At 58.1% G+C, this 26,010-nt stretch overlaps 2 protein-coding genes across 2 annotated transcripts in view; one reads left to right on the forward strand and one right to left on the reverse strand.

The window, feature by feature from the left end:
* The window catches only part of LOC149521081 (Fc receptor-like protein 5), a 203,585-nt gene that overhangs the window by 126,932 nt on the left and 50,643 nt on the right, over positions 1 to 26,010 (forward strand). The window lies entirely within an intron of this gene.
* On the reverse strand, positions 20,364 to 21,305 carry LOC149521086 (olfactory receptor 10A7-like). Its single transcript, XM_089774140.1, has one exon. It carries the CDS (start codon positions 21,303 to 21,305, stop codon positions 20,364 to 20,366), a length of 942 nt encoding a protein of 313 aa, XP_089630266.1.

Consider the following 26,010-nt stretch of genomic DNA (forward strand, 5'->3'; position numbering starts at 1 on the left):
TCCTGGCCTCAACAGGCTGGTTTAATAGCAATGCCCCACTGTGCCCTTGTCAAGACTTTCCCCCACTCTGGTATGAGAAATGCAGAAGTTGGGGGGCCACAAGAGCACCCCGAAATCTTTCTTGTAGAGGCTCTAGTACAAAAATTTCCCCCCAAATCCTAAGAGCCAGATTTTGGGGGAGTTGCTGCCACCGTCAAGTGCTTTTGAATCCCCCAATAGCAAACACAAACGGGGTGGACACTTGAACCCACGACAGGGGCATCCCAAGCTCTTTTCCCCCTAAGGAGCTTGGAAAGGAGAAGAGAAAAACAATCTGCAGTCTCCGGCAGCTGACCCTTCCATCAAGGGCCTGCAGACACACCCATGTGTGGAGAGAGACGCGTCTCCCACCTCCCTCGATCCCTGAGCGAAACTGCTCTGATCTCAGACAAAGAAGAGAGAGAGAGAGAGAGAGCCCCTCTTTCCCAGGAGCTGGGGGTTCCAATTCCCCTTCTCATTCTGGCCTAGCTTGGCTCTTTATCACCAGCTTCCCCTTTTTGTGTGAGTCCCTTGGTTGCTCTGTGTCCCTGTGTATGGTTCTTGCCGAGCGCAGTAATAGGTGGCGGTGTCAGCAGCTGTCAGCGAGAACGCGTTCCTGGAAGTATCTGCAGAGATGGAGATCCGGCCCTGGAAAGACTGGGCATAGGCTGTGCCCCCGCTGCTATATCGGTACACCCACCCCATCCACTCCAGCCTTTTCCCGGGGGGCTGCCGCACCCAGACCCACTCTTTACCGCTAGCGATGGAATAACCAGAGACAGCGCATGTCAGGGTGAGGGTCTCTCCGGGCTTCACTTGCCCTGGGCCAGACTGGACCAGCCTCACCTGAGCGAGGACACCTGGGGACAGGGAAACAGCCAGAAATTAATTAATTAATTAATGAACCCTGGGCTCTGTCCCTGATTCCCAAGAGCCCACGGACACTCACAGGGGAGGGCGGAGAGCAGGAATAGGAAAAGCTGCAGAGATTTCATTCTTGTTCAACGCACAGAAACAGCGGGCAGGGCCGGGCAGGTCTGTGTCTGGGCAGAGACAGGCGGTTCCTAGAACCAGGGGCTGGTATTTAACCAGGAACTGCTGAGGCGGGGATTTGCATGCGGGCTCCCCAGGCCGGATATAAGGGGCGAGGGAGGTGAGCGCTCGGTACACTGTGATGTCCCCTCGCGGACCTGTCTCCCCTTCACCCTAGAGAAACACTGCCTCAGGCGGGGGCTGGGAGGGGCCGTGCACTGGGGCCCAAGAGACTCCGCGGGACCGGGAATTTGCATACGGGTGTCACTGACTTAGCGGAGATAAACCGCTGTGCATGGGGCGCGCTGTGGTGGATCGTAGGCAAATAACCCCCCTCCCGTGGAAGCGAGGGGTGTCTTTCCCTTGGCTCACGGGCGGCTCTGCAATGTGCCGGGGTCTGCCAGGGACACAGCCAATGCCCGGGAGGTGCCCAGAGGGGGGAGTCTCCCGCGTAAGCCTGAACTCGAACTGCTGGGGGGTTCTGAATAGCTCGTAGCCCGCCCCCTGCCGGTTGTGTCTCTCCCCCACAGGAGCTGGTGCAAAAATGTTACCCCACCTCGGCCTCTGCGCGCTGTTGGACCTGAGAAAGGAGGAACCGGGCTTAGGGCACAGAAAATGGAGCAGAGACGTTTCATTCCCAGCGGAGAAATGGGCGGTGCCCCTGGGACAGTTACAACCAATGCAGCAGTTGTGATACTTTTCTGGAGTTAAAATAGTTCTTGGCGCCCTTCGGGGGCAACTGGCTGCTGAGAAAGCTTTCGAAAAGGGCCCCCAGTCTGCTGTTATCTGTTCACTGTGGTGTAGTGGTTATTCCATTTGCCTAAGCCCGCAAAAAGTCACTGGTTCAAAAACAAGAATCGTTTCCCTTCCTGCGAGATTCATTTGGTGGTTCAAACCCAGCTCATTTCGGGAATAACCCTCCACTTCTGTGCGTCCTTCCTCGTTATTGTGACCTTCCCTGGGACTGTAAGGAGGGAGGCAGGTTACAGATCCTCATCTGAGAGCTTGGCTGCCAGCCACTTAGGACCTCTCCCCATGAATGAACCTGCATTTGCTTCCCGCCCCTGCGAATTCCATCCTGTGCCCAGCCTGAGTGGGGAAAAGAACTTTCAAGTGGCCCTCAGAGTGTGCGGAAACCGCTGCCTGTCTCTGGGCCGGGCCCTGTCACTGGGCGTGTCCGGGCGCAGGAATAGTTGTGTACAATCGCGCAGGGAAGATTTGTAAAAGACAAACCCTCCCATCATGTGTCCCTGACCAGTGAGGGCCACACGGGTTCCCGGTGGCACTGACTTTGGGTACTTTCCAGAAACAGCGTGTTCCTCAGCTGCGGGAGCCCAGTGGTTAAGGCGATGGAGTATTAATCCATTGCGCTCCGCCTGCGTGGGTTCCTATCCCCGAGTATTTACAGTCTGTTTCCCATGTTGCTCTTGACAGTTCGGTGACAGCCCCCCCTCTGTATTGCTCCTTCCTACACACAAATCTCTTCGAGTTGCTGTGACGTAGTGGGGGTACTTGCTGGGCTGTGGTGACCCCTGCTGTCTGGAGCAAGACCCAGCAGGGAAAACCTCGCTAGGCAGAGGTAAGGCCAAACTTGTTGAACCAGTGGCCAGACACCCCCCATGGAGAGGAACAAAGGAAGGTGGAATGCTGCCCTGACTGGGGGGCAGGGCTGCAAGGGAATTTAGTTAGTTACTGTGGGAGAGCATGGAGGAGAGCCTAGGAGAAGGGGCTGGAGTTTAGGGGCCCAGTCTCCCCCATCTCAAGGGGGCCTGAGGCATCCTAGCCCAGCTCTGGGACCAGACTACATCTGTGCTGTGCTGTATCCTGGAGAGGCAATAAACTTCCTCTATTCCACCGGCTGGTGAAGTCTGTTTGTGCCATTTCGGGGTGCAGGAGACGGGGAACCCCCAACGCGCCGTCACAGTTGCGTAGTTGTGAACGCTCCACAGACTCTCCTCCTTGCGCATTCGCGTGTGACACTCAATTCTCTTTCCGCCCTCAAACAGAACCCTCACAAAGGAGTTTCCATGTGGCAAAGCTACAAAGGCTTCTGAGCCGGACCCTGGCCAACCTGGCTATTGTCAGGGTTCTCTCCCTGGGGTTTGTGTAGGGCTGCAGCTTTTGTTTATGTCAGTGTGTCCCCAGCGCAGTAATATGTGGTGGTGTCATCAGATCGCAGGCTGCCCAGCTGCAGCCAGGCCGTGCTCATGGAGGGGTCCTTGGTGGTATTGAGTCGCCCCTGGAAGGCCGGGGGCATAGTCCGTGCTACAGCTGCAGGGATTGATACGTCTGACCCACTCCAGGCCTTTCGCGGTATCCTGCAGTGCCCAGTGGGTATAATAGCAGGTAAAAGTGTAGCCGGAGGTTTGACATGTCACCTTCTCGGACTCTCCAGGCTTCTTGATTTCTGCCCCACACTGGGTCAGCTGAGACCTGTCGATAAACAAACAGTTATTTCCCTTCTTTTCCTCCGCTTCCCGGGTTTATCCAAGTCTCCCTGTTTCTCGCCTCACGGCAACATGTAATCTGTCTGGGTCTGTTATTTCTCCGCACCACGTTCCTGTAAAAGTGCCCTGTGCTGTTATCCTCACTTTACAGGAGAGAAACTGAGGCACATGAACAGCATGCCACATTTCAGAGCTGCCTATGGGATTTTGACACCTCGCTCCCACTGCACATTGATGATAATTGCTTCTCAGAATCCCCTATGGGGCTTTAAAATTCCACGCAATGTGAATTGTGCGGAGCTAAAGGATTTATAATCCCGAATTTCTGGGTCGCGCTGCTGCGTCTTCGCCCCATGCCCATGTGTCCTATCTCAGCTGTCACAGCCAGAACCCTGCGGGTCCCTCCGCTTACCTGGGAGAGCTGCCAGAAAGAGAAAGACCCCGACAGACTGTGCTCATTCTCCTCACCAGCCTGGTGGCTACAGATCACTGACCCTTCCCCTGCAGGCAGGTTTTCTGAGGGCCGGTTGGGCTCCTTTCTCGGACAAGTTTTTCGCCTCATCTGCACGCGGGCACCTCTAAAGCATTCGAATGACCCGCAGGTCAGCCAGGCTTTGTAGATATTTGATCGCAGAGCTGAGAGGGACACGGCAGAGGACGCTAGAGAGTATTGATGAATTTTGGGCCCCGATTCAGGCAAATACTAAAGCCACTTTGACATCCTTGGGACTGGAGCACGAGCTTAAAGAGAATTGGTTAATTGCAATAGTGAAATGCCAAATGTGTACGCCCGTCACTCTCTTCCGAGAGCAAGGACAGGGACCTCGGTGCGCACCAACGCGCTCTGGGACACGGGCGCGCGGAGAGGGACGGACAGACACTCCCCGTGCGATTATTTCTAGCTCCTAGTTCCGTGAATCTCTCTCTGCCCGCTCCGACGGGCGCCTGGAAGGAGAGAAAGGCTTTTGCTCTCTCGGCGAGTGTGACGCGATTTCTGTGGCTGCTCCACTGGGAGCCGCGTGCAGAGACACTGGGCAAACTCCGCGTGGAATTCTTCAAAAGTCCCCCGAGGGGGCGTTTTCCACTGCTCGCTGCGTGTGTTTCGGGAGACCCAACTCCCCCTGGCTGTGACTCAGGCACCTCTGTGCTGTCTCCAACAGTCCTTTCTCCTCTCCCACCCTTTCCTGACGTGCTCTGTGTCACCGTGTGTCCTCTGGAGCAGCACTAGGGGGCGCTGTCTGCAGCTGTCAGCGCACGGAGCTGCAGCGAGACCTGGGTCGTGGCGGTGTCTGCAGAGATGGTGACTCGACCTTGGAGAGATGGGACTTAGCCTGCACCCCCGTTGCATGAGTACACCCGCCCCATCCACTCCAGCCCTGTCCCAGAGGGCCGCCAAAGCCAGTTCCAGCCGCTATTGCTGTCAGTGAGGGGGGTCCCAGAGACAGAGCAGGTCAGGGTGTGGGTCTCTCCAGGCTCCCCGCCCCCAGCACCCTCCCCCGCGTCGGACTGGAGCAGCTGTACATGAGAGAGGGCACCTGGGGAGGACAGGGAAAGAGAGCAAGGAATGAATTACCCACTGACTCTGTGTGTGGGGGGGGGGAGTGTCCCTAATTCCCCCGCTGTCCCACAGACACTCACAGCTGGGGGCGGCGAGCAGGGACAGGAAAAGCTGCAGGCAGGGCCGGGCACGTCTGGGTCTGTGGAGAGACCGAGCCCCCTAGAACCAGGGATCGGTGTTAAAGAGGAAGCCAAGGGGCAAGGATTCGCATGCGGGTTGCACCCAGCGAGGGTAAAAAGGGGCCGCCAGGAGCAGCTCTGGCTCAGAGGCGACGTGTCATCCTCAGGCACAAAGGGGGTGGGGGGAAATCCAGCCCTGCCCCGGAACTGACATCGCAGCTTGTCTCCCGCCTTAGAGAATTAGCCCCGGGCGGGTTGATCTCCGATGTATTCCCACCACGGATCCCGGGCTTTATACATAGTGCCGGGCTGTGGATTGTCTCTGGGGAGGAGCCGAGGTTCTTGGGCTTTGCATGAGGCTGGTAGGAGGGGCTGTCCGGTTCCCGAACCAAGGAGGGAGCCGGTGAGGGGGACGGGGCTGCTGTTCCCAGCCGGGTAGAACCCTCCCTATCTACGAGTGCGTCACTGCTCCGCCCTGGGAGAGCGCCTCGCGGTCAGAGGGAGAATCCCCGCTGGTGACTCCCGGGCTGCGGTTCGCTGGGGAACGGAACCGTCTCTGCGCGGTGCCCAACGTGCAGCCAGCGGTGACGTTGCCAGGGAATTGCGGGGCTAAAGCCCAGGTCGGAGTTTTGATTCCCACGGAACCTTTTCTGTTGCCAGAGCCCAGCGCTGCGCGGTCACTGCTGCCCCCAAGCGGCGCACGGGGGTGGTGCAGCCTGGGTTCTGGCATCAGCGCTGCCAGGTTTTGTGTCACTGTGTCCCTGGCGCAGTAAGAGCGGGCGGTGTCCTCGGGCTTCAGGCCGGTCATTTGCAGAGAAGTCGAGTTCACGGAGTTGTCTCGGGAGATGGTGAATCGGCCTTGCACAGCGAGGGATTAATGCTGGTTGGATCCACTTGGCTTACTGACCAGAGCCGCCCACTCCAGTCCCTTCCCTGGAGCCTGCCGGACCCAATGCATCTCAAAGCCAGTGAAGCTGAAGCCGGAAGCTTTGCTCACTTAGCAGGTATAGAACTGGGGAGCCGCTAGAATCGATCGGACACGAAGAAGGACGGGTCCGGGAAACGCCTTTCGCAGCCAGGCGCCCGGCAGTGGATCTGGTTTGTGTCTGAGCTCCCAGCGGCTTCCCCTGCCTGTGTCCGGCGCAGCGGTAGCGGGCGGGGTCGTCGGGCTGCAGGCCAGTCAGGGCCGGGAACGGAGGGGTTAACACGGGCAGGAGGTTTTTGTGACATTCACACCGGTGCCTGGTCCCCTGCCAGAGCTCGGAGGGGCGGTAATTCCGAAGCCTGAGTTTTTGCATGATCGCAGACCGGTTTCGTGTCGCTGTGTCTCTCGAACAGTGATAGCGGGCGGTGTCCTCGGGCTTCAGGCCGGTCATTTGAAGTTGCACCGTGCTCTGGGAATTGTCCCTGGAGATGGTGAATCGGCCTTTCACGGAATCCGCGTATGCGGTACCTAAACTTGGGTTTATATGAGCGACCCACTCAAGCCCCTTCCCAGGAGCCTGCCGGATCCAGTCTATGTTGTAGCTAGTGAAGGTGAAGCCGGAGGCTTTGCAGGAGAGGCGCAGAGAGTCTCCGGGCTTCTTCACATCCCCTCCGGACTCCACCAGCTGCACCTGGCACCGGGCACCTGCAAATACAGACCGGATCTTAATGTTGCTATAAAATCAGCCCTAACGCACCATTCCTCCAGCTGGGCCAGTGACTCAGAGGCAGAAAATACCTTCCAAAGCTGCTGCGACGAAACACAGAAGGCGCCAAAGTGCCATTGTCGCTAGTGCTGGAGGGGAAAGTTCTCAGCGTGGTAAACGCACAGACCCAGGGAGCTGCGGATTGTCCCCGCGGGTGCAGCCTGGGCAGAGGCGGGACAGATTTAAACAGGACGCCGACTCCCTCATTTGCATACCCCGCCTCATAAAAGACGCGCGCTGCTCCTGCCGGGGATCTGAGTGACGTGCCCAAGGGCCCGGGTGTAGGAGTCAGACCGCCCCGGCCTGGGTGTGTGTTCGTAGCGCAGGGCACTGGGCGCTGGGACGCTCCTGACGCTTTCGGACCTGGAGGAGCGAGCAGCTCCCTGCAGTGACTGTGTCTCCTCACGCAAGGGAGGGAGGGGCTGGTGACTCTCAGGGGTTGGGGGGTGATCTCTGACGCCCCCTCCCATGCGCAGAGGGCCCATGGAAGGCCGGGCGGTGGCTCTGTGTCCGGGAAGGAGCCGTGCCCACGGAGCCACCGGGCCGACACCCCGCTGGAGAGGGGAGATTTCCAGCCCCACGGAGGCATCTCATTCCCTTAGGCTACCTGGAACAGCTCCTCTTCTGCAGTCAGTGCAGCAGAGACGCCCAATAGCCACGCACTTGAAGGGGCCTCCAGCTTAAAATGAAAATCAGCAGCAGCTTCATCTTCAGTGAAGGCGCAAACTGCTCAGCAGCCAGGCCCGGCCAGGTCTGTGTCTGGGGGAGACCGAGTTCCTAGGGCCAGGGGTTGGTATTTAAAGAGGAACTTCCCTGGAAAGGTTCCCCACAATGAACATAAAAGGGGGCAGGGTGTGAGCTGAGTCCACAACTGGGGTCCGTCCCTGGGACGCGACCTAGTCCCAGCCACTGTGTTCAGGTCAGCACAATGTGAAGCCACGTGAGGTATTTGGTCGCTCAAACTCAGTTTACAAACATTTAACCCTCTGAAGAGTCTTTGAAATTCTCCCCCAAATGTAAGCGCAGGGGGCGACTTCTTAGGAATGAAGGACATTTCTGAGAAGAGAAATTACATCCCTTCTCCTGTGGCTTTGGTGGGCATTTCAAAACGTCCCACGGAAATTAAGGACCCAAATGGCATCGAAATTCAGTAGGATCTGGGACTTCAACTCTCAGTCTCAGTTTTTAAACATTTTGTTCAAAATGTCTCCATTTGTGCATCCCAAAATTTCCAGGCAATTCACAATCACCATTCGGAAGTTTTGGCCTCGGGTCCTTATCTGATCCCTACCGCTACGGGATCCGCACCCTTCACAGGCTGTTACGGGTGCAGGCTCGCTACACCCCAGCCTCCGGCGCGCTGTTACTTCCCTTCTGCGGGGAACTCCTAAGAAGAGTAAGGAATCGAACCCGAGAGCCTATTTCATGCACTAACCATTAGACCGTTCTCCCTCTCCCCAGGGCAGGGCAGTGCGATGAGAGCCGTGCGTTCTATGCATGCTGGAAGAGGCTAGGACAGACATTTGCCAAGGCAAACAGTGTTTATTTGGAGCTGTCCGGAGTCTGCGCTTACTTTGCGCTCCAGTCACCTGATCCAACGCCCGTGGAACAGAACGGGGATGCCTGATTCAACGCCCGGAGCAGCTCCCAAGTCGCAGAGGAAATGTGTGTGAACAGGTCTCCCCCCGCAGGGCAGAGCGGAGCGGAGCTTCCCCTGCAGCTGCCTGAGAGGAAACAGCCCGTGACTCAGCGACGGCTCTGCCAGGCAACGCGGGTTTCTGTACCAGCCCGGCGGGGCTGTCACTCACTGTGTCTCTCGCGCAGTAATACAGGCCCGTGTCTTCTGCCGTCAGGCTGGTCATCTGCAGGCTCAGCAGGCTGTTGGCGTTGTCCCTGGAGATGGTGAATCGGCCTTTGACTGCCTGGGAATAATACATATATGTTCCGCTGGTGCCACTAATGTAGGCGACCCAGTCCAGTCCTTTCCCGGGAGCCTGCCGGACCCAGTGCATCTTGCAGTCTGCGAAGGTGAAGCCGGAGGCTTTGCAGGAGAGGCGCAGAGAGTCTCCGGGCTTCTTCACATCCCCTCCGGACTCCACCAGCTGCACCTGGGACCGGGCACCTGGGAACACAGACCGGTTATCAGTATTTGTATCACACAAGGGGAATGTAATATGCTCCCACCTCTGCCGTTATTCAGAGGAAGAAAATACCTTCCAAAGCCGCCACAGCCCAAACTACTAGGAGCAAAAGATTCATTATCCTCGGCGCTAGCGGACAAAGTTCTGCGGGGAGTAGCCGGTCACTGCCCAGACCCAGGGGGCTGCGGATTGTCTCTGCGGGTGCAGCCTGGGCAAAGAGCGGCACAGATTTAAACAGGAACCGCTCTCCCCTATTTGCATGACCTGCTGCTTATAACCGACCCATCCTCCTTCCCTTAACTCTGAATTTCTGGCTCGGGGCACAGGGCGGAGTCAGATCCTCCCCCGCTGTGTCTGTGCAGCACCAGCTCAGGGGCGCTGGGTTAAAGGGGAGAGAAGCAATTGCCGGGAGTTCCGCGGTATTGAATTTAGGGCCCGAATGTCAACTAATTATCCCGTCGTGGGGAGTGAGTCCGGGACCCTGCCCGTGTGCTCATGGCGTCAGGGGCTCAGTGCCTGGGAGGGGTCGGGTCACTGGGTGGCTCGGCGCTGGGACACGCACCGAGGGTTACAAGTCAAGGGCTGGCGAGCGCGGTGTGTCCGGCAGCCTGTCCCCAGGTGCGGGCGGGGAATGAGGATTTGGAATCAGTCCAGGGGGGTGACCCGGGTTCTCATAAACCACCGGGGAAGGCGGCAAAGGGGAAGCAGCAGGAGTCGGTCACTGGAGCGGGGATTTGTGCAAAGGAGATTCGAGGGGGGAGGGTCTGTCCAGCTGAGAGGCCGCCCAGTGCGACGGGCAGAGCGAGCCAGGCTGGATTTACCCCAGTCACAGCAGCGAACAGCGGGAGGGAGGGGCGCTGTGAGGCTGGAAAATTCTGGGCTGTAGCCAAAGGAGGCCTGGGATTGGCCAAAGGAGGCCTGGGATTGTGGCAGGTCATTAGCGGGGCTGGGACACACACTGCGGGCTTGGGGGCTTTTGCCAGGGCTGTTAAACCTTTTCCTGCAGGGCTCGCACCTGTAACAACGCTCAGGGTTTCAGAAGGCAAATTAGCGATCAGAACTGCCCCAGCGAGCCAGTCGTCTGACTGACGGGACATGTATATATAGAGAAAAATATTGATATTGAATATAATAATGTATATTGCCCAGGTCCAGATTAAGAAAGGCGCTTCAGTGGCTTCAGCCCAGAACCCTGGGGTTGCGGGGGTGCGGTGGGGCGGGGAGAAGTGACATTTCCTGGCCACCAAAACTGCAGATCTTTTTGCAGGCGGCCCTTATGCTGGGGCTCTGGGCTGTAGCCACTAACCCGTAGAACTCGCTGCAAGGCTGGAGCCTCATGACCCGAGCGCCAGGATAACTCTGTCCCCTCTCTGCCCTCACCTACAGGATCCGCCCCGCAGTTCCCATTGGCTGGGACTCATGGAGCTGTCCCGGGAACCACCTCGCACCTCAGCACCCTATCCCAGCCCTGAGCTCCCTCCCGCACTGCAAACCGCTTGGCCCTAACCTGGAGCCCCGTCTGCACATTAGAAATATCACCCCAACCTCAGTGCAGAGCGTGCACCCCCAGTCGGCGAACTCAGCCCCTCTCTCACCCTCCCTCTGTGACGAAGCGGTTGGGATTCCCCCATCCTGCACCCCTATAGCAGCCAGAACACTCTCCACTAGCCAGCAGACTAGAGAGGGGTTTATTGATCTTCCAGAATACAACACAGCATAGACTTCATGTGGCAATAGGAAGGGGGGGGGGCTAGGATGCCCCAGACTCCTTAAGGCAGGTGCCTGAGCCCCTAGTCTCCAAGCCCCCCTCCTTAGGCTGTCTCCATCATGTTTCCAGTCCCAGACTAACTCTTCCCCCCTCACATACTTCCTTTGTCCCAACCTCCTTCCCTCCCCCCAGCCAGAACCGGTCAAGCCAGTGTCTGGCCCCCCTCCTGGGCGTGCTCACAGACAGGACCAGGAAGGACAGCCCAAGCCTAGCGACCAGCAAGATGCCCCTCTACATCGCACCCTCCTCCCTCCAGCCACAGTCCGGTCTCTCTGAACCCCGCATTTCTGGCCTTCCCCGCAGAGCCTAGGAGCTCCCGGGAAATCGCATCGCCCCGGCCCCAGAAGAGTTTTTCCTGCTCTGCCTGCGCCTGTCACGTTCTCACCGCCAGTCCGTGTATCACGTGGTGCGAGTGGGTAACTGGCCCGACCAATCAGCGAGCGAGATCATCCGGGCAGGTTACCCGGGTTGGTCAATAATCCGCTCGCCCCGCGTTCCAACAGCACGTGCTGCAGAGGGCGCCGGGAGACACGTTTTGGCGCCACCTGCCGGGCCAGCCCCGCAGTCTGAGCGACGCTGGTTTTAGCCGGGCTCTGTGGGAGACCAGGCCAGACCCGATGCGCAGGGCGGAGCGTCTCAGTCAGACCCTCCGTGCGGGGCCCTGCTCGGAGACAGGGGATTGGGCTCCGCGGAGCTTGATTCGCCTCCTTTCCCTTCCCCTCCTCAGCCCCTCGGCCAGTGTCTCCCCGCTTCTGATGCGGACTGAGTGTGACCGGGCCCCAGTGACTCCAGACAACGCGCCTCCCCTTTCGCAGCAGCCCCGCTGCGCTCTGTGTCCCTGTGTCTGGCGCAGTAACAGGGGGCGGTGTCTGCAGCTGCAGGGAGACCTGGTTCTTGGCGATCTCTGCTGAGACGCTGGTCCGGCTTTGGAGAGACGCGGCAAACCACTTGCTCCTGTCATAGGGGAATATCCGAGCTACCCACTCCAGCCCTGTCCGGGGGAGCTGCCGGACCCAGTTCCATGAGGATAGAGACCCGGTCACAGCACAGGTCAGGCTCAGGGTCTCTCCGGGCGTCCCTGCGCCTGGCCTGACTCGACCAACTGCACCTGCGATCGGACACATGGGGACAGGGAAACAAGACCATGGAAGAAATGAGCCAGCCCACGAATCTCTGGCCCTGTTCCCAGTTCTCCTGCTCTCTAACCCGCACTCACAGCCGGGGTCCGAGAACCGGGAAAGGAAAAGCCACAGAAATTTCATTCTCGCTTTCGTGCACTGAGGGAAACTCCCCAGCGGCCTGTCCCGGCAGGTTTGTTTTTGTTCATTCCCTCTGGGGCACCTCGAACTGGCCACTGTGAGCAGACAGGACACTGGGCTAGAGGGACCTTTGGCCTGACCCAGTCTGGCCCTTGTCGTGTTCTCAAAAGAGAGAATCTTGTGGCGGCGCGTATCACGGTGGGTCCCAGCGGGTGCAGTGATACGTGCCGGTGTCCCCAGCGCTCAGCGAGCGGAGCTGCAGATAAAACTCGTTCTTGGCGTCATCCTTGGAGATGGTCGCTCGGGATTTCAGGGCCGACGCGTAGTTTGTGTCCCCGGAGAAATGGACGTGCCCGACCCATTGCAGCCCGTGGCCGGGCAGCTCCCGCACCCAGTTCCACCAGGCTTGGTTAGCGATGGAGTCCTCGGATACAGCACAAGTGATTGTCAGGTCCCCGCCAGGGGCCACCACTGCCGGGGCGGACGGGACCAGCTGGATCCCGGAGAGGACACCTTGGAGAGGGGAGAGACACCGAGAAGTGAGGCCTCAGGGAGAATCCAGACTATAAGCAACAAACAGAAAGAAGGTGGAATCCCCTGCTCCCGCTCTCTCTCACACACACACTCACAAGGCCACAGCAGGGCTTGACGTTATATGTAACGGAAAGGTATATATATTGGGGTTTGTTTTGTATTTGAAAATCCGCTTATGCTGTCTTTCCTTGCAATATTGCTCAAATAAATTTCCTCTGGCTATTTGTTGCTTAACACAGAGCAGAGTGAAGGCTTGTTTTCTTCCACAACATGTTCTTCTTTTTTTTTAACTCCGATATAGTGTTGGATTTCACAACATCCGCTGGCAAGGAGTTCCACGGGTTGCCAGGTAGGGAAAGAGCCCCAACTTCAGGGTGAGGAAGGCTTATCTTAGACATCTGTGTGTCAAACAGCCTTCGCCAAGGGGAGGCAACCGGGTATAAACAGAAGACTCATCTGGGCCATGTGTCCAATGAGGCTGTGATCACAGAAATGAGATTGGGGAAGGAATCCAAGGCTTCGGCACAGCTTCCTGCATCGTTGTAATCATTGGAGTGAGGGGGATGCGGGAAGCCGGGCTGGGAAGAGAAGGAGGGGGCTGAGTTCTAGGCCAGGCACGGGATTGCGGGGAGCTGTGGTCGAGGGTTAGGAACTGGGCTAGGAGCGGAGTGGGGGACAGAGATTGTCAGGGATGACTAGGGGAAAGGAGGGGCAGAGCTGAGGGGCAGAGCTGTCTGAGGGGTGAGGGAAGTGGAAGAAACCGAGGTGGGCACAGGACCGCAGGGGGGAAGAGGTGGGCTGAGGGTAGCAGGGAGGGGAAGGAGAATGGGGAAGCAATTGGGGGTTGGGACTGTCACCTACCAGAGGGTTCTCTGACAGAGGGGTGGCACTCGGGGTTTCTCTGGGTGGGAGGAGGTTTGCGGCTCGGTAAGAGGGAAGGGGACAGGGACCCTTGGACTGCGCTGTCCCAGGGCCAATCGGGCCTGTCTGGCTAAAAGCCTTTGGCCCACCTGTCCCCTGGGAATTTCTCTGTATTCACTCCCCCCTGTAAAATAGGTTCTGTGCCCAGGCCGAGCCGGAGCTTTCAAAGGGCGCTTGTTGTGCGTGTGGAAACCGCTTCCCATTTTTGTGCCAGGCCCTGGCGCTGTGTCTCTTTTCCTGGCGCAGTAATAGGTGGCGGTGTCCGCAGCTGTCAGAGCGCGAAGCTGCAGCGAGAGCTGGTTCCGGGCGGTGTCTGCGGACAAGGTGACCCGGCTTTGGAAAGACTCTGCGGCATAAGTGGCGGTAGCCCCGTCATGAACCCCTCCCACCCACTCCAGCCCCTTTCCGACAGGCTGGCGGAACCAGTCCCAGCCGTAGGTTCTGTGAGGGATGGAGACCGAGACACCCGAGACAGCGCAGCTCAGTGTGAGGGTCTCTCCGGGCTTCACCGTCCCCGGGCCGGACTGGACCAGCTGCACCTGAGCGAGGACACCTGGGAAAGGAGAACACAAGCAGAGACAATAGTAACCCCCGAACCAATCGGGCTCTGTTCCTAGGTCCCCTCTGCCCCACGGACACTCACAGCTGGGGCGGCGAGCAGGGCGAGGAACAGCAGCAGAGGTTCCATTCTCGTTCCCAGGCACAGAGGGAAACTCCGCAGCGGGCAGGGCCGGGCAGGTCTGTGTCTGGTCAGAGACTGAGGCTCCTAGAAGCAGGGGCTGGTATTTCACCCGGCAGCTTGGGGCAGGTATTTGCATGCGGGTTCCCCAGCGCGTGTAAGGGGGAGTGGACAGACACACGCGCCTCGTCTCGGCTGGGCTGGGTGAAGAGGTCACTGGAGGGTACAAAAGCCTTTCCACTGAACGCTGGTTCAGGACAGGGCTTACCAGGGTCTGTGAATCAGAACCTTCCACCGGCGGCTCCTGCGCAACGCGCCGGGCCTTGAGGAGAAATAGCAACAGTGCAGAGAAGCGTCACGAGAAACGCGCTGTCACGGGATCCAGAAAGAGGAAAAGGATTCTTGTTTAATAATAATAGGTGATGCTGAAGCTGAACACCTCACATTGCAGAACTAGCCAGCGGGGAGGAGTGGAGGGTGGGGTCAGGGTCTGACACACGGAGCTCTTGGGGGGAAGGAGTAAAGTGGGTGTCGAAATGCTGTTGGCCTGCCAATACCCCGGGCCCGGGGACCTACATCCCTGTCCCTTTCCCTTTCTCTCCGACGCTCCCCTCCCGCGCTCCTTGCGGGCTGGGACTCACTAGCGCCCCCTGGCAGATCATTTCTCCCGCCGCAGTCTCAGGCGGGATTTGTCTGGGCCCGGCCTGGCTTCCCCGCCCTGTGATCGTCTCTTGCTCAGTAACACACGGCGGGGCCCTCGGGATCGGGATGCGCATGCGCAGCGATAACGTGGCGCTGTCCTTGGTGGCTGCGTATCAGCCCTGCTCTGAAGCCGAGGTTTGTGACTCGTCAGAACCCTTCGCCAGACGCTCCCGTCCCTCCCCGGGCTCCTGCCTGGCCCCGCCCATCCAGGGGCTGCTGAGAGCAGACCCGTTGGGGTCGCATTGTCTTAACACTGATTTTCTGGCTCGGGGCTCAGGGCGGAGTCAGACCCTCCCTCGCTGTGTCGTAGGGAGGGGTCTCCGGGGCCCTGCCCGTGCGGACATCGGGCCAGGGGGTCAGTACCTGGAAGGGGCCGGGTCACAGGGTTTCTCGGGGCTGGGACACTTACTGGAGGGTTACAAGTCACAGGCTGGCAAGCGCGGTGTCTCCGGCAGCCTCTCCCCCGGTTCGGGCGGGGAATTAGGATTTGGAATCAATGGGGGGGGGGGGGGTGTGACCCGGGCTCGCACAAACCGCAGGAGAAGGCGACAAAGGGAAGGCAGCAGGACTCGGTCACTGGATCCGGGATTAGTGCAAAGGGGGCTTGGAGGGAGAAGGCGCCGGAGGGGATTTGACGGGGATGTTCAACTTTGTCCTGCAGGACTCTCACCAGGGACACTCAGACCTCGGGGAAGTGGGCGCGGGAGCTGTCTCGCCATATGGGCTGCAATGGGTCAGATGAGTCCATTTTCCTGGGGCACAGAGGCCCTGAAACCCCGAGCGACCATCTCCGGGAATGAAGCCAAGACCGAGTTTTATCTGCTGCTCGACTCGCTGAGCGCTGCGGACACCGCTCTGTCAGTGCCCCCGCCGGGACCCACAGTGATATGCACTCCAGCCCCATGGACCAGAGTTTATGCACAATTCCCTCCCCAGCTGTGGCATGGAAGCCAGTGCCCAGTGTGGACGCTGGAGTAGAAGTAAGAAGACACAGCACGGACCCGTGAGAAAGGCCTACAGGGCTTCCCCCCTCCCTAGCCCGGACTGGACCATCTGAATAGTGCTGAGGGGGGTGATTTTTCTTTACAAAGCTATAGATCCAGCTGTGAATTGCATCCCACAGCAGCTGTCCGAGTGATTCTATTGCCCCACTACCTTAATCTCTGTAGAGTGTTCTCCCTCACAGCACCCTTGTGAGGCAGAAAGTGCTCTCAGCCCCACTTCACACCAGGTTGCTCACGGGACTGATTTACACAGGTGCTTCAGCACACAGAGCGGTACCTAACAAGCCGGGCCAAAGAGCCTGAGCGATGGAGCCCCGCTAACTCCCACTGCAGGTCAATGGAAATGAAAAATCTGCTCCTTCCATGTGTGAAATCCGCCAGGGCCAGGCTCTCAGCGCTTTGCAGGCCCCGGGAAACACAGACAGATGCCGAGGGAGGGTCACGAAAGGGACGTGCAGCTCTCAGGTAAGTCACTGGGCGTTAGTCGCCTGGAAAATTCTGAAAATCCCGCCGAAAATCCCTCTGGGTGGCCGGATACCTCTACAGTTCTGGCTGTGCCGGACTTGTCAGCGGTCACACAGGGAGGCTGCGACGGATCAAGAAAGCGAATCCAAGTGTCCGAGCCCCAGGCTGGAGCCCTTAGCTTCCTTCTCCCAGATACTCACCGGCTGGCGGCAAAGGCGGGCGGAGGAGAAGGGCAGGGATTCCTCATTGGCACCGAGACACGGAACAGACGTGAATAGCTCAGCGGCTAGTGGGTCTGTTCTCTGGGTCCCCGGGAGCTGCTGTTTAAACAGAGCGCCCTGAATGAAACATGGCACAGGACTGTCTGTCTCCAGCCCAGTGGCGACCCAAACCTGCCCATCCCCCTCAGTGCCCACACACATCCAGTGTCTCCGACGTCTCCGCTGTGTCTTCGATCGCTTCCTTTCCAACTCGGTGGGCGGGGCGGATCTGCTCCACGGGCCCAGAGGGACTTAAACTACAACCAGGGCACGTGGCCGGGCAGTGAAAGGGTTAAAGCCCCGCGGGGTTTGTGGGTTATTTGCCTGGAGGCGCCTGCTCCGCTCTGTGCCCAGCGCCCGCTTGTTTGTGTCTCTGCTGCCCCCGCGTGGCAGCAGCGGGTTCTGCAGGTTGGGTTTTTGCAAGAGCGGCAATAGGTTTCATGACACTGAGTTGTCCCTGGAGATGGTGAATCGGCCTTTCACGGCATCGAGGTAGTATATAGTACCCCCGCCGCTGCTGATTACAGCGACCCACTCCAACCCCTTCCCGGGAGCCTGCCGGACCCAGTTCATTTCATAGCTGCTGAAGGTGAAGCCGGAGGCTTTGCAGGAGAGGCGCAGAGAGTCTCCGGGCTTCTTCACATCCCCTCCGGACTCCACCAGCTGCACCTGGGATCGGACACCTGGGAACAAAGAGGCGATACGAACATCAAAATGTCAAACACAAAATCTCCGTCCGCCTCCCCAGAGTGTTTAGCTAGAAAATACCTGGCAAAGCTGCCACCACGAACCCTAAATAGACCCAAAATTCCATTTTCCCCGTTGCTGGGGGCGGAGCTGGCTGGTAACTGCACAGACACCGGGGGCTGCGGGGTGTCTCTCCGGGTGCAGCCTAGGGCGAGGGGAGACACCGATATAAGCAGGCAGCGGTCACGGCCATTTGCATATTCCCCGCCTTATCAGAGACACAAACGCCTTCTCTTAACGAGCCACTGCCATGGAGTCTCCGGCAGGAGTCTCCGTCCCCCTCCCTCTGTGTTTGTGCAGCGCCTGGCACAGCGCGGGGGTTCCCGATGGGCTCTCACAGCTCTGGGGAGACACCGAGAAATGACGTCACTGACGTCTAGGGGTTCCTGGGGATCCGTTGTGGTGAAGGGAAATATTTTCCCCGGCGTTAGTGGGTTTCGGCTCACTTGGGGGGTGGGGGGTGGATCCGTGTTTGTTGGGACCCCGGAGGCGCGAACATTTCCCCTCTCGGGTCAGGTTCGGCGGGATTTGCAGCTCCAGGCCAGGGGGCTCCGAGCGGTTCAGTGCGATTCTTCCTCCTTTACGCCGCTTGGGACACGCGAGCCCCAGTTCGCACCGTGTCTGTAACTCCCCCCCCCCCCCCCCATCGCTTCCCGCTGCGCTCGGTGAGTTCGATGCGGTGAGTGGCCCAAGCCGCTGGCCCATTTCTGGCCGCTCACCGGGACTGGGATGCGCAGCCGCAGCGAGGCACCTGCGTTGTCCCCGTCACACTCCCCCTCACTGGGGAACCCACATTTCTACCCCGGCCCCTTCTCTGCGACGCTCCCAACACCTGCCCCGTGCGGACCGTGACTCACCAGCGCCCCCTGCCAGAGAATTTCTCCCCCGCAGCCTCAGGCGGGTTTTTGTCCGGGCGCAGGTAGGAATCAGCGATCAGTCTTCAGGAGTGAGGGGTCAGCGAGTCTGGGACTGTCCCTGCTCCCCCCCCTTCGACCCCCAGTCAGTGTCTGCTCAGCCAGGCCCTGGGGGCAATGGCCCCGGCTCACACGCCGGGCGGTATCAGCCCGGGGAAGGGCGGTGTCTGACGGCGCTTTGCTGCCAGAAGCGTTTTCCAACCCACGTGGCATTTCTGCTCCTCAGATCACTAGTTCCTCCTCCCTTGGGACTGGAATCTCCGCGGGGGACGTGGTGGGACGGGGCAGCGGGGCAGCGCCTGGCTCCCTCGGGCACCTTTGAGATTCCAGACCTAATTCACTCGGGGAAATCCAGCGTTCTCCGCCTCCCTGAGCCCCCTAGAGACCAAGGGGCGGAATCAATCCCGGAGCCAGGCCCGATATGGGACGGAGCCTCCCCCGTTCCCTGCCCGGCTCGGCTCCCCCGGAATTCTGCAGGCGCCCGAGCGCACCTGGAACCGACATTTGGCAGGAAACGTTCCCCGGGCACCGACCCGGACACAGACGTGCCCCTGCCCGTCGATTGCAAAGTATCTGGCAAGCGGGGCGGGCCACTTGCTAATTCCCTGTTGGGTTCATTCCTCCTGACGCACCTGCCATTGGCCGCTGTCGGCAAACAGGACTGTGGGCTTAGGACCTCGGGTCTGACCCATCGTGGCCACTCCTATGGTTGCAGCTCTGGGCAGGGGATGGCGTTCCACTCACTTGTCGGAGACATGAGAGCGGAAGTGCGGGATAGAGCCCGAAGGGCTCTATAGCTCAGGGGTCAGTGTATTGGTTTTCTAAGCCAAAAGGCATAAGGTCAAATCCTCCTAAAGCCTCAGGGACAGTGTCTACTTTTAAGTGTACCTAGATCCGTAGTGTGCAACAGGCTCACCTCTAATCTCTCTTTGGCTGCTTGAGTGTGGCTAGGTCGCAAGTTCAGAATTCGTTGGACACCGCGGATCTAGACGGTGCTTGGTCCTGCCGTGAGGGGGACGGGACTTGATGGTCTTTGCAGGGCCCTTCCAGTTCCAGTGTTCGAGTCTATAGGTCCCGCTTCCAGCCTGGCGAGGCGAACACCTCCCGCGGCAGAGGGACACTGGGCTGGCGGCTGCTCCTCTCTGGGGCTAGTAACGCCAGACCGGTTCTCCGCGCGGTTAGTTTCAGTCCAGGTTTTCCTAGGTTCCCTCTCGCTGTGTGTATCTGGCGCAGCGATACAGGGCGGTGTCTGCGGGCTACAGAACGCTCAGCTGTAAGGACACTGCCGCACGGTCACTGCTGCCCCCAGGCGGCGCAAGGCGGAGGTGCAGGCTGGGTTCTTGTAGAATCTCTACTAGGTTCTGTGTCGCTCTGTGTGCGGAACAGTAATAGCGGGCGGTGTCCTCGGGTTTCCCTAACCCAGCCCGGGCTGCAGCTGTTCCATTTTCACCTACGCAACCCGCTGGGCCAGAATCTTAGAACCCTTAACTGAGTACTGAGCACAGATGTAGTTGCCTCATCTAAAAAAAGATCTATTGGCATTAGGAAAGGTAAAGAAAAGGGCAACACAACTGAGGAGGGGCTTGGAATGGGTCCCATGTGAGGAGAGATTAAAAAGACTTGGACTTTTCATCTTAGAAAAGAGGAGACTAAGGGGAGATATGATAGAGGTTTATAAAATCATGACTGCTGTGGAAAAAGCGAATAAAGAAAAGTTATTTACTTATTCCCTAAATATAAGGATTAGGGGTCACCAAATGAAATCAATAGGCAGCAGATTAAAACAAAGAAAAGTTTTTCTTCATTCAGCACACAGTCAACCTCTGGAACTCCTTGCTAGAGGATGTGGTGAAGCCTAGGACTTTAATAGGGTTCCAAAAAGAGCTAGCGAGATTCATCGAGGTTAGGTCTATGAATGTCTATTAGCCAGAATGGGTAGGAATGGTGTCCCTAGTCGCTGTTTGTCTGGAAATGGGTGAGAGGGGAAGGATCAGTGAGGATTACCTCTTGTGTACTCTCCCTCTGGGGCACCTGCTACTGGCCACTGTTGGCAGACAGGATACTGGGATAGATGGACATTTGGTCTGATCCAAAGTGGGTGTTCTTACGTTCTTAATTCTCTGCAAGCTTTGCACAGGGCCTCTTGGACCTCTCTGTTTCTCAGGGCGTAGATGAGTGGATTGACCAGGGGCGTCAGGACAGTGTAGGAGACAGAGAGAACTTTCTTGAAGTCGCTCAGGAGGTCGGTGGTTGGGAACATGTAGGCAATCATGAGAGCTCCATAGTAAATGCTCACCACGATGAGGTGGGAGGAGCAGGTGGAAAAGGCCTTTTGCCTCCCGGTGGAGGAGCGGATTCTGAGGATGGTGCTGAGGATGCAGATGTAAGACGCCAAGGTGAGCAGGAAGGGGACCAGTGCGAAAATCAAGCAAATTGAGAACGCCAGCGTGTCCATCAGCAGAGGATGATTGCAGGAGAGTTTTAGAAGGGGAATAAAGTCACAAAAGAAATGGTCGATACCATTAGGGCCACAGAAGGTTAACTGGGACAATGGCAATGCTGTAATACTAGAAGCAATGAATCCACCTATCCATGACCCCCTGGCAAGCTGGAGGCAAGACCTGCTACTCATCCGGGCTGTGTAGTGCAGCGGGTTGCATATGGCTAGATACCGGTCGTAGGACATCACTGATAGGAGGAGGCATTCTGAGCCTCCCAGAGCACCAAAGAAATAAAATTGTGTGAGACACCCTGTAAAAGAAATTGTCCAGTCCCCAGCCAGGAGCCCGGCCAGCAGCCGGGGCAGGAGGGTGGAGCTGTAGCAGATTTCCAAGCAGGACAAGTTGCCCAGGAAGAAGTACATGGGGGTGTGGAGGTGTCGATCAGCCACAACCAACACTATGACAATGACGTTTCCAGCCATGGTCACCAGGTAGATCACGAGAAAGAGCAGGAAGAGAGGAACCTGCAGGCCAGGAAGATCCCCGAATCCCAGGAGGATAAATTCTGTGACAGACGTTTGGTTTCCTTGTTCCTGGCTTGCCATGGGGTGTGTCTGTGGGACAGAGACAGGGTCACTGGGAGCAATAACTAACATTCATTGCAATATGGCAACCTGTGGTGCTGGACTTGGACAGGGGGTACAGACTCCTTGACAGATGTGACAGAGGCTGGTTCAGACAATCACTCCCATCACTGCCTGGTGGCTAAAAGCTGAACAAGGGAGGGGGAGATCGGCTGGAGGGAATATTTGACAGGGAGCTCCAGCAGAGAAACCAGCCAAGCAAGCGGGCCTGGGACTTGTAAGGGCCGGGTGAGGAGCTTCCCTTTGGCCTGGCCCCCGGTTCTCCTCCTTTGGATAGAAAGCAGCAGGATACATGTAAGAGAGCCTGGACGGCCCTTCCTTAACCAGAACAACAATGTCTCCAGTGCCAGCCTCATCCGGTCCTTGGATCTCTCACAAAGCAAAGCCTGGGTCTGACTCAGCTCTGGAGGACTCATGGACACATACAAACAAGGCCAAAGAGGGTGGGGGAGAGTCAGGAGTGCTGCCCAATCAGCATAGCTTGTACAGGACAGCGAGACCAGGACACTTGGACCAGAAACAACCTGGTCCTAGTGCATCCCATTTTTATAAGAAAAATTCCAGAGACATCCGGAAAACTATTAATTAAGCACTTTTGCAATATTTTGGCCCAGCAAAATGTATCCTAAATATTGACATAATAGGTATCGTACACGATATGCAGTTGATTGGTAGTTATGACTAGAACCACCAAGTCTCGCTTTGCTATAAATTGGGTTTAGTAAGAAGAATCGATGGGAGGGAATAAGCAGGAATGACCCACAGGTTTTGCTTTTGCTGTAACTAGAAATAATGGAGCCCTTCACCATACCCAGCATTCAAAGGAACCTCCTGCCTGGAACTGTAGGTAGCAGGTACAACCAAACTAGGCTTAATTATTGTATGTTCATCTCCACCTTGAATGTGCAAGCAGGTGTGGTTGTCCTATCCCAAAAAATCTACACTAAGTATGGAAAAGGTGCCGAGAGGGCAATAAAACACGAGGGGCTTGGAAACAGTTTCAAAAGCGGGGAGAAGAAAAACATCAAAATTTCGCAGTTATAGATAGTCCGTGAAATCATGAATGATCATCTCCTGCAGGGGTGGGCACTAAAACTGGGCCATTTCACCAGGGTTAGCCCCTGCTGGGCTGCCGCCGCCATGTTTACCTGCACCGCCCCTGGTCCTGGAGATCGCAGCTCCCAGTGGCCAGGAACGGCGATCCGTGGCCAAGGGATGCTGTGCTCCCCGTACCTGAGGAGGTGCAGGTAGATATGGTGGGGCCGGGGCCTACAGGGGTTAACCCCCAGAGACCGAACCCAGCCACAGGCCAGTATTTGCCCACCTCTGTCCCAGAAACACGTCCAGCCTTGATTTAAATCTCAGCAATGAAGGAGAATCCCCCACAGGACTGGGCGGGTTGTTCGGATGGCTCATTCCCCTCACTATCCAAACTGGGAACCTTTGCTCCAGTCTCTGTTTTTCTAGCTTCCACTTCCAGCCATTTCATCGCGTGACATTTCGGTTTGCTGGACCCAGCTCTGTGTTCCCCGGGTAGGTACCTACAGGCCAGGATCAAATTACCCAGCCGGCTTCTCCTTGCTGAGAGGAGCGTATGGAGACTGTTACTGCAAGGAAACTTCCCAGAGCTTCCGCCGTTCTTGTGGCTAGTTTTTGAACACGCCTTAATTTCTCAGTAGCTTTATTCAGATGGGCACCGCAAAACGGACGTGGGATTTCTGCATGTGCCAAATCCAGGGGAGAAAGGACACCTCTTCTCCTAGTAACTATTCCCCTGATTTAACAGCCAAGAAAGCAGTCAGCCTGTTAGGTCACAGCGTGACCCCCGCACCTGCTGGGTGTGGTTCATTGTCCCATGTAGTGGCACCGACACCACCCACTGTGAGTGAGCGAGAATGAGCTCGCTCTACAGCCTCAGCGGGGACCCAGCTGTTCTTTTCCTCAAGCAGTAGCTGTTCTGAACCTTTTTCGGTCCACACACCCCTTGGTCTCAGCTAAACACATCACCTATCCCGCTGGGTGATAATATTTTTTATAACTAAATTCAATACATTACCTATAGTTGAACATACGCGAACATCACGTACCCCCTGACACGGCTTCATGCGCCCCTTGGGGGTCCATGTGTGACGTAGTGGGGGTACCTGGCTGGTTTCTATGCTGCTGGCTCTGGGGGAACCCCCACTGGCTGCCGTGGGTACCACGACCCAGCAAAACAGGATGAGTCACTATGCAAACCAGTGGCCAGACACCCCCCATGGAGAGGAACAAAGGAAGGTGGAATGCTGCCTTGGCTTGGGGGCAGGGCTGGAAGTTAGTGAGTTGGTTGCTGGCTGTGGGAGGGCATGGAGGAGAGCCTAGGGGAAGGGGCTGGAGTTTAGGGGCCCAGTCTCCCCCATCTCAAGGGGGCCTGAGGCATCCTAGCCCAGTTCCTGTAACCAGATTACATCTGTGCTGCACTGTGCTGGAGGAGCAATAAACCACCCTCAATTCCACTGGCTGGTGCAGTCTGTTTGTGCCATTTCGGGGTGCAGGAGACGGGGAACCCCCAACGCGCCGTCACACTGGTGTCAGAAGTGGGATGCACTGCACCCCGTGGATGGAGCTTCCAGCGGCAAGCGACAAGGCGCAGTAGAAGCAAGAGCCCTGGAGCCAGGCGTGCTGGAGACAGAGCGAAGCGGTTCCTGGGAATCGTGGGGCGCTGCAGCACTAGACTGGTGAGTCTGCACCGAGGGGCCCAGCGGGCAGATGGCCTACGCCCAACTCTTGAAGGCAGAGCTGGTGGGGCTGTGCAGAGAGAGGGGCTTGCCTGTGCAGAAAGCCACCAAGGCCCAGCTGATTGCTCAGCTAGAAGAGAACGACCAGCCACAGGGCCAGGATCTTGTCCCCAGGGGAAGCAGCCAGACCCCCCCTGAGAGTGTGTCAGGCTCAGAGAGGGGGAGGAGCGCTGGAACCCACAGGAGAGATGAGACAGCTTCCCCCAGGAGGCCTGCAAGCTGCAGCCCATCTAGGGCAGGGGCCAGCCAAGCAGAGCTGCGGCGGCTGGAGATCCAGCTGCGGATCAAGGAATTGGAAGTAGAGGACCGAGAAAGGGATCGCCAAGATCGAGAGAGGCAGCGGCAGCATGAGCTGGCCATGGCAGAGCGGAGAACCGGCGGGGCACCGGCTGCGCCAAGTGCGGATGGGCCCCAGGGTCCCAGGACTGCCAGATGCTTGGAGAGGCCCGTGGTGGCCCAATTGAAGGACATGGGTGACATAGACGGGTTCCTCAGTGCCTTTGAGAGGGCCTGTGGACTGCAACGGGTTCCCCCAGCTGACTGGCTGCAGGAGCTCATCCCCGCACTGAGCCAGGAGGCGGCCGGAGTGCTCAGTCAGCTGGAGGACCTACAGCCCGGGGATTACAACCGAGTCAAGGAGGCCCTGCTGCACAAGTTCGGGCTGACCCCCGAGATGTACAGGAAGAAGTTCCGGGGGGTACAGAAAGGGCCACGGGAGACCTATGTGGATCTGGTCTCCCGCCTGGCGCAATACTGCCGCAAGTGGGTGTCTGGAATCGGAGCCCAGACTGCAGAGGAGCTGCTCAAGCTGGTCATGATGGAGCAGTTCTATGCAGCGTGCCCACCCAAACTGAGGCTGTGGCTCAAGGACCGGAGACCAGAGAACCCCCAGGAGGCCGGGAGACTGGCGGATGAGTTCACGGAGAGCCGGTCCGGGTGTGAACGGGAGTCCCGGAGAGAAAGGGAACCGCGCAGAGACCGGATCTCGGCTGAGCGACGGAGGGAGTCAACTACGGGGCGAGACCAAGGAACAGGTCGTCTGCGCCCCAGAGAACCAGCCAGGGCCTGGACAGAGACAGCCCAAAGCCTAACTTGCCAGCGCTGTGGGCAAAAAGGCCACAAGAGGGCTCAGTGCACCAGGTCCCAGGACCGGGGACTTTCCAGGGTTAACTGGCTGGGGCGGGAGGAAGGGCAGGCTGCCCCAGAGGCAGGGGCTGGCAGGCAAACCTCAGCTCAGAGAGAGGGGAAGGATGCTCAGTGCACCTCCCCTGGGAGGTCTGATTCTCAGGAGGCGGATTTCTCCGTGTACCGGGTGGGGGCAGGACGGCCCCTGCGGAGCGAGTGCCTCATACCCCTGGAGGTGGATGGTAGGAAGGTGACGGGCTTCTGGGACACGGGGGCGGAGGTGACTCTGGCCCGATCCGACATAGTGGCCCCGGAGCGGATACTACCCCACGCGCAGCTGACCCTGAAGGGCATAGACGGGTCCCCGCTTAAGGTGCCTGTAGCCAGGGTGCATCTGAAATGGGGGGCCAAGGAGGGCCTCAAGGAAGTGGGGGTGCACCCGCACTTGCCCACCGAGGTGCTGATGGGGAACGACCTAGAGGAGTGGCCCCATGAATCCCAGCGGGCTCTAGTCACTACCCGGAGCCAGAGCCAGCGGGGGGCTGACAACGTGGGTCCAGGGAAGGACTCCTGGCAGCGTCCTCAGGGTCCCATCCCAGTGGACACGGGGTCCAGCCAGGCTGGGACTCCGGACCTAGGCAGAGGTGGGGGACAGGTCCCGATCCCTGCCTCAGCAGCTGAATTCCAGGCTGAGGTGCAGGCAGACCCCTCCTTGCAGAGGCTGAGGGACCAGGCTGGCCTCCGTGCAGCTCAGCCCCGGGGGA

The sequence above is a fragment of the Pelodiscus sinensis genome, chromosome 30 (assembly GCF_052426305.1).
Source record: "Pelodiscus sinensis isolate ZL-2025 chromosome 30, ASM5242630v1, whole genome shotgun sequence".
Taxonomy (NCBI): Eukaryota; Metazoa; Chordata; order Testudines; family Trionychidae; genus Pelodiscus; species Pelodiscus sinensis.

Excerpts from the sequence above, each read along its gene's own strand:
- LOC149521086 (XM_089774140.1), bottom strand. The coding sequence starts at position 21,305 with ATGGCAAGCCAGGAACAAGGAAACCAAACGTCTGTCACAGAATTTATC.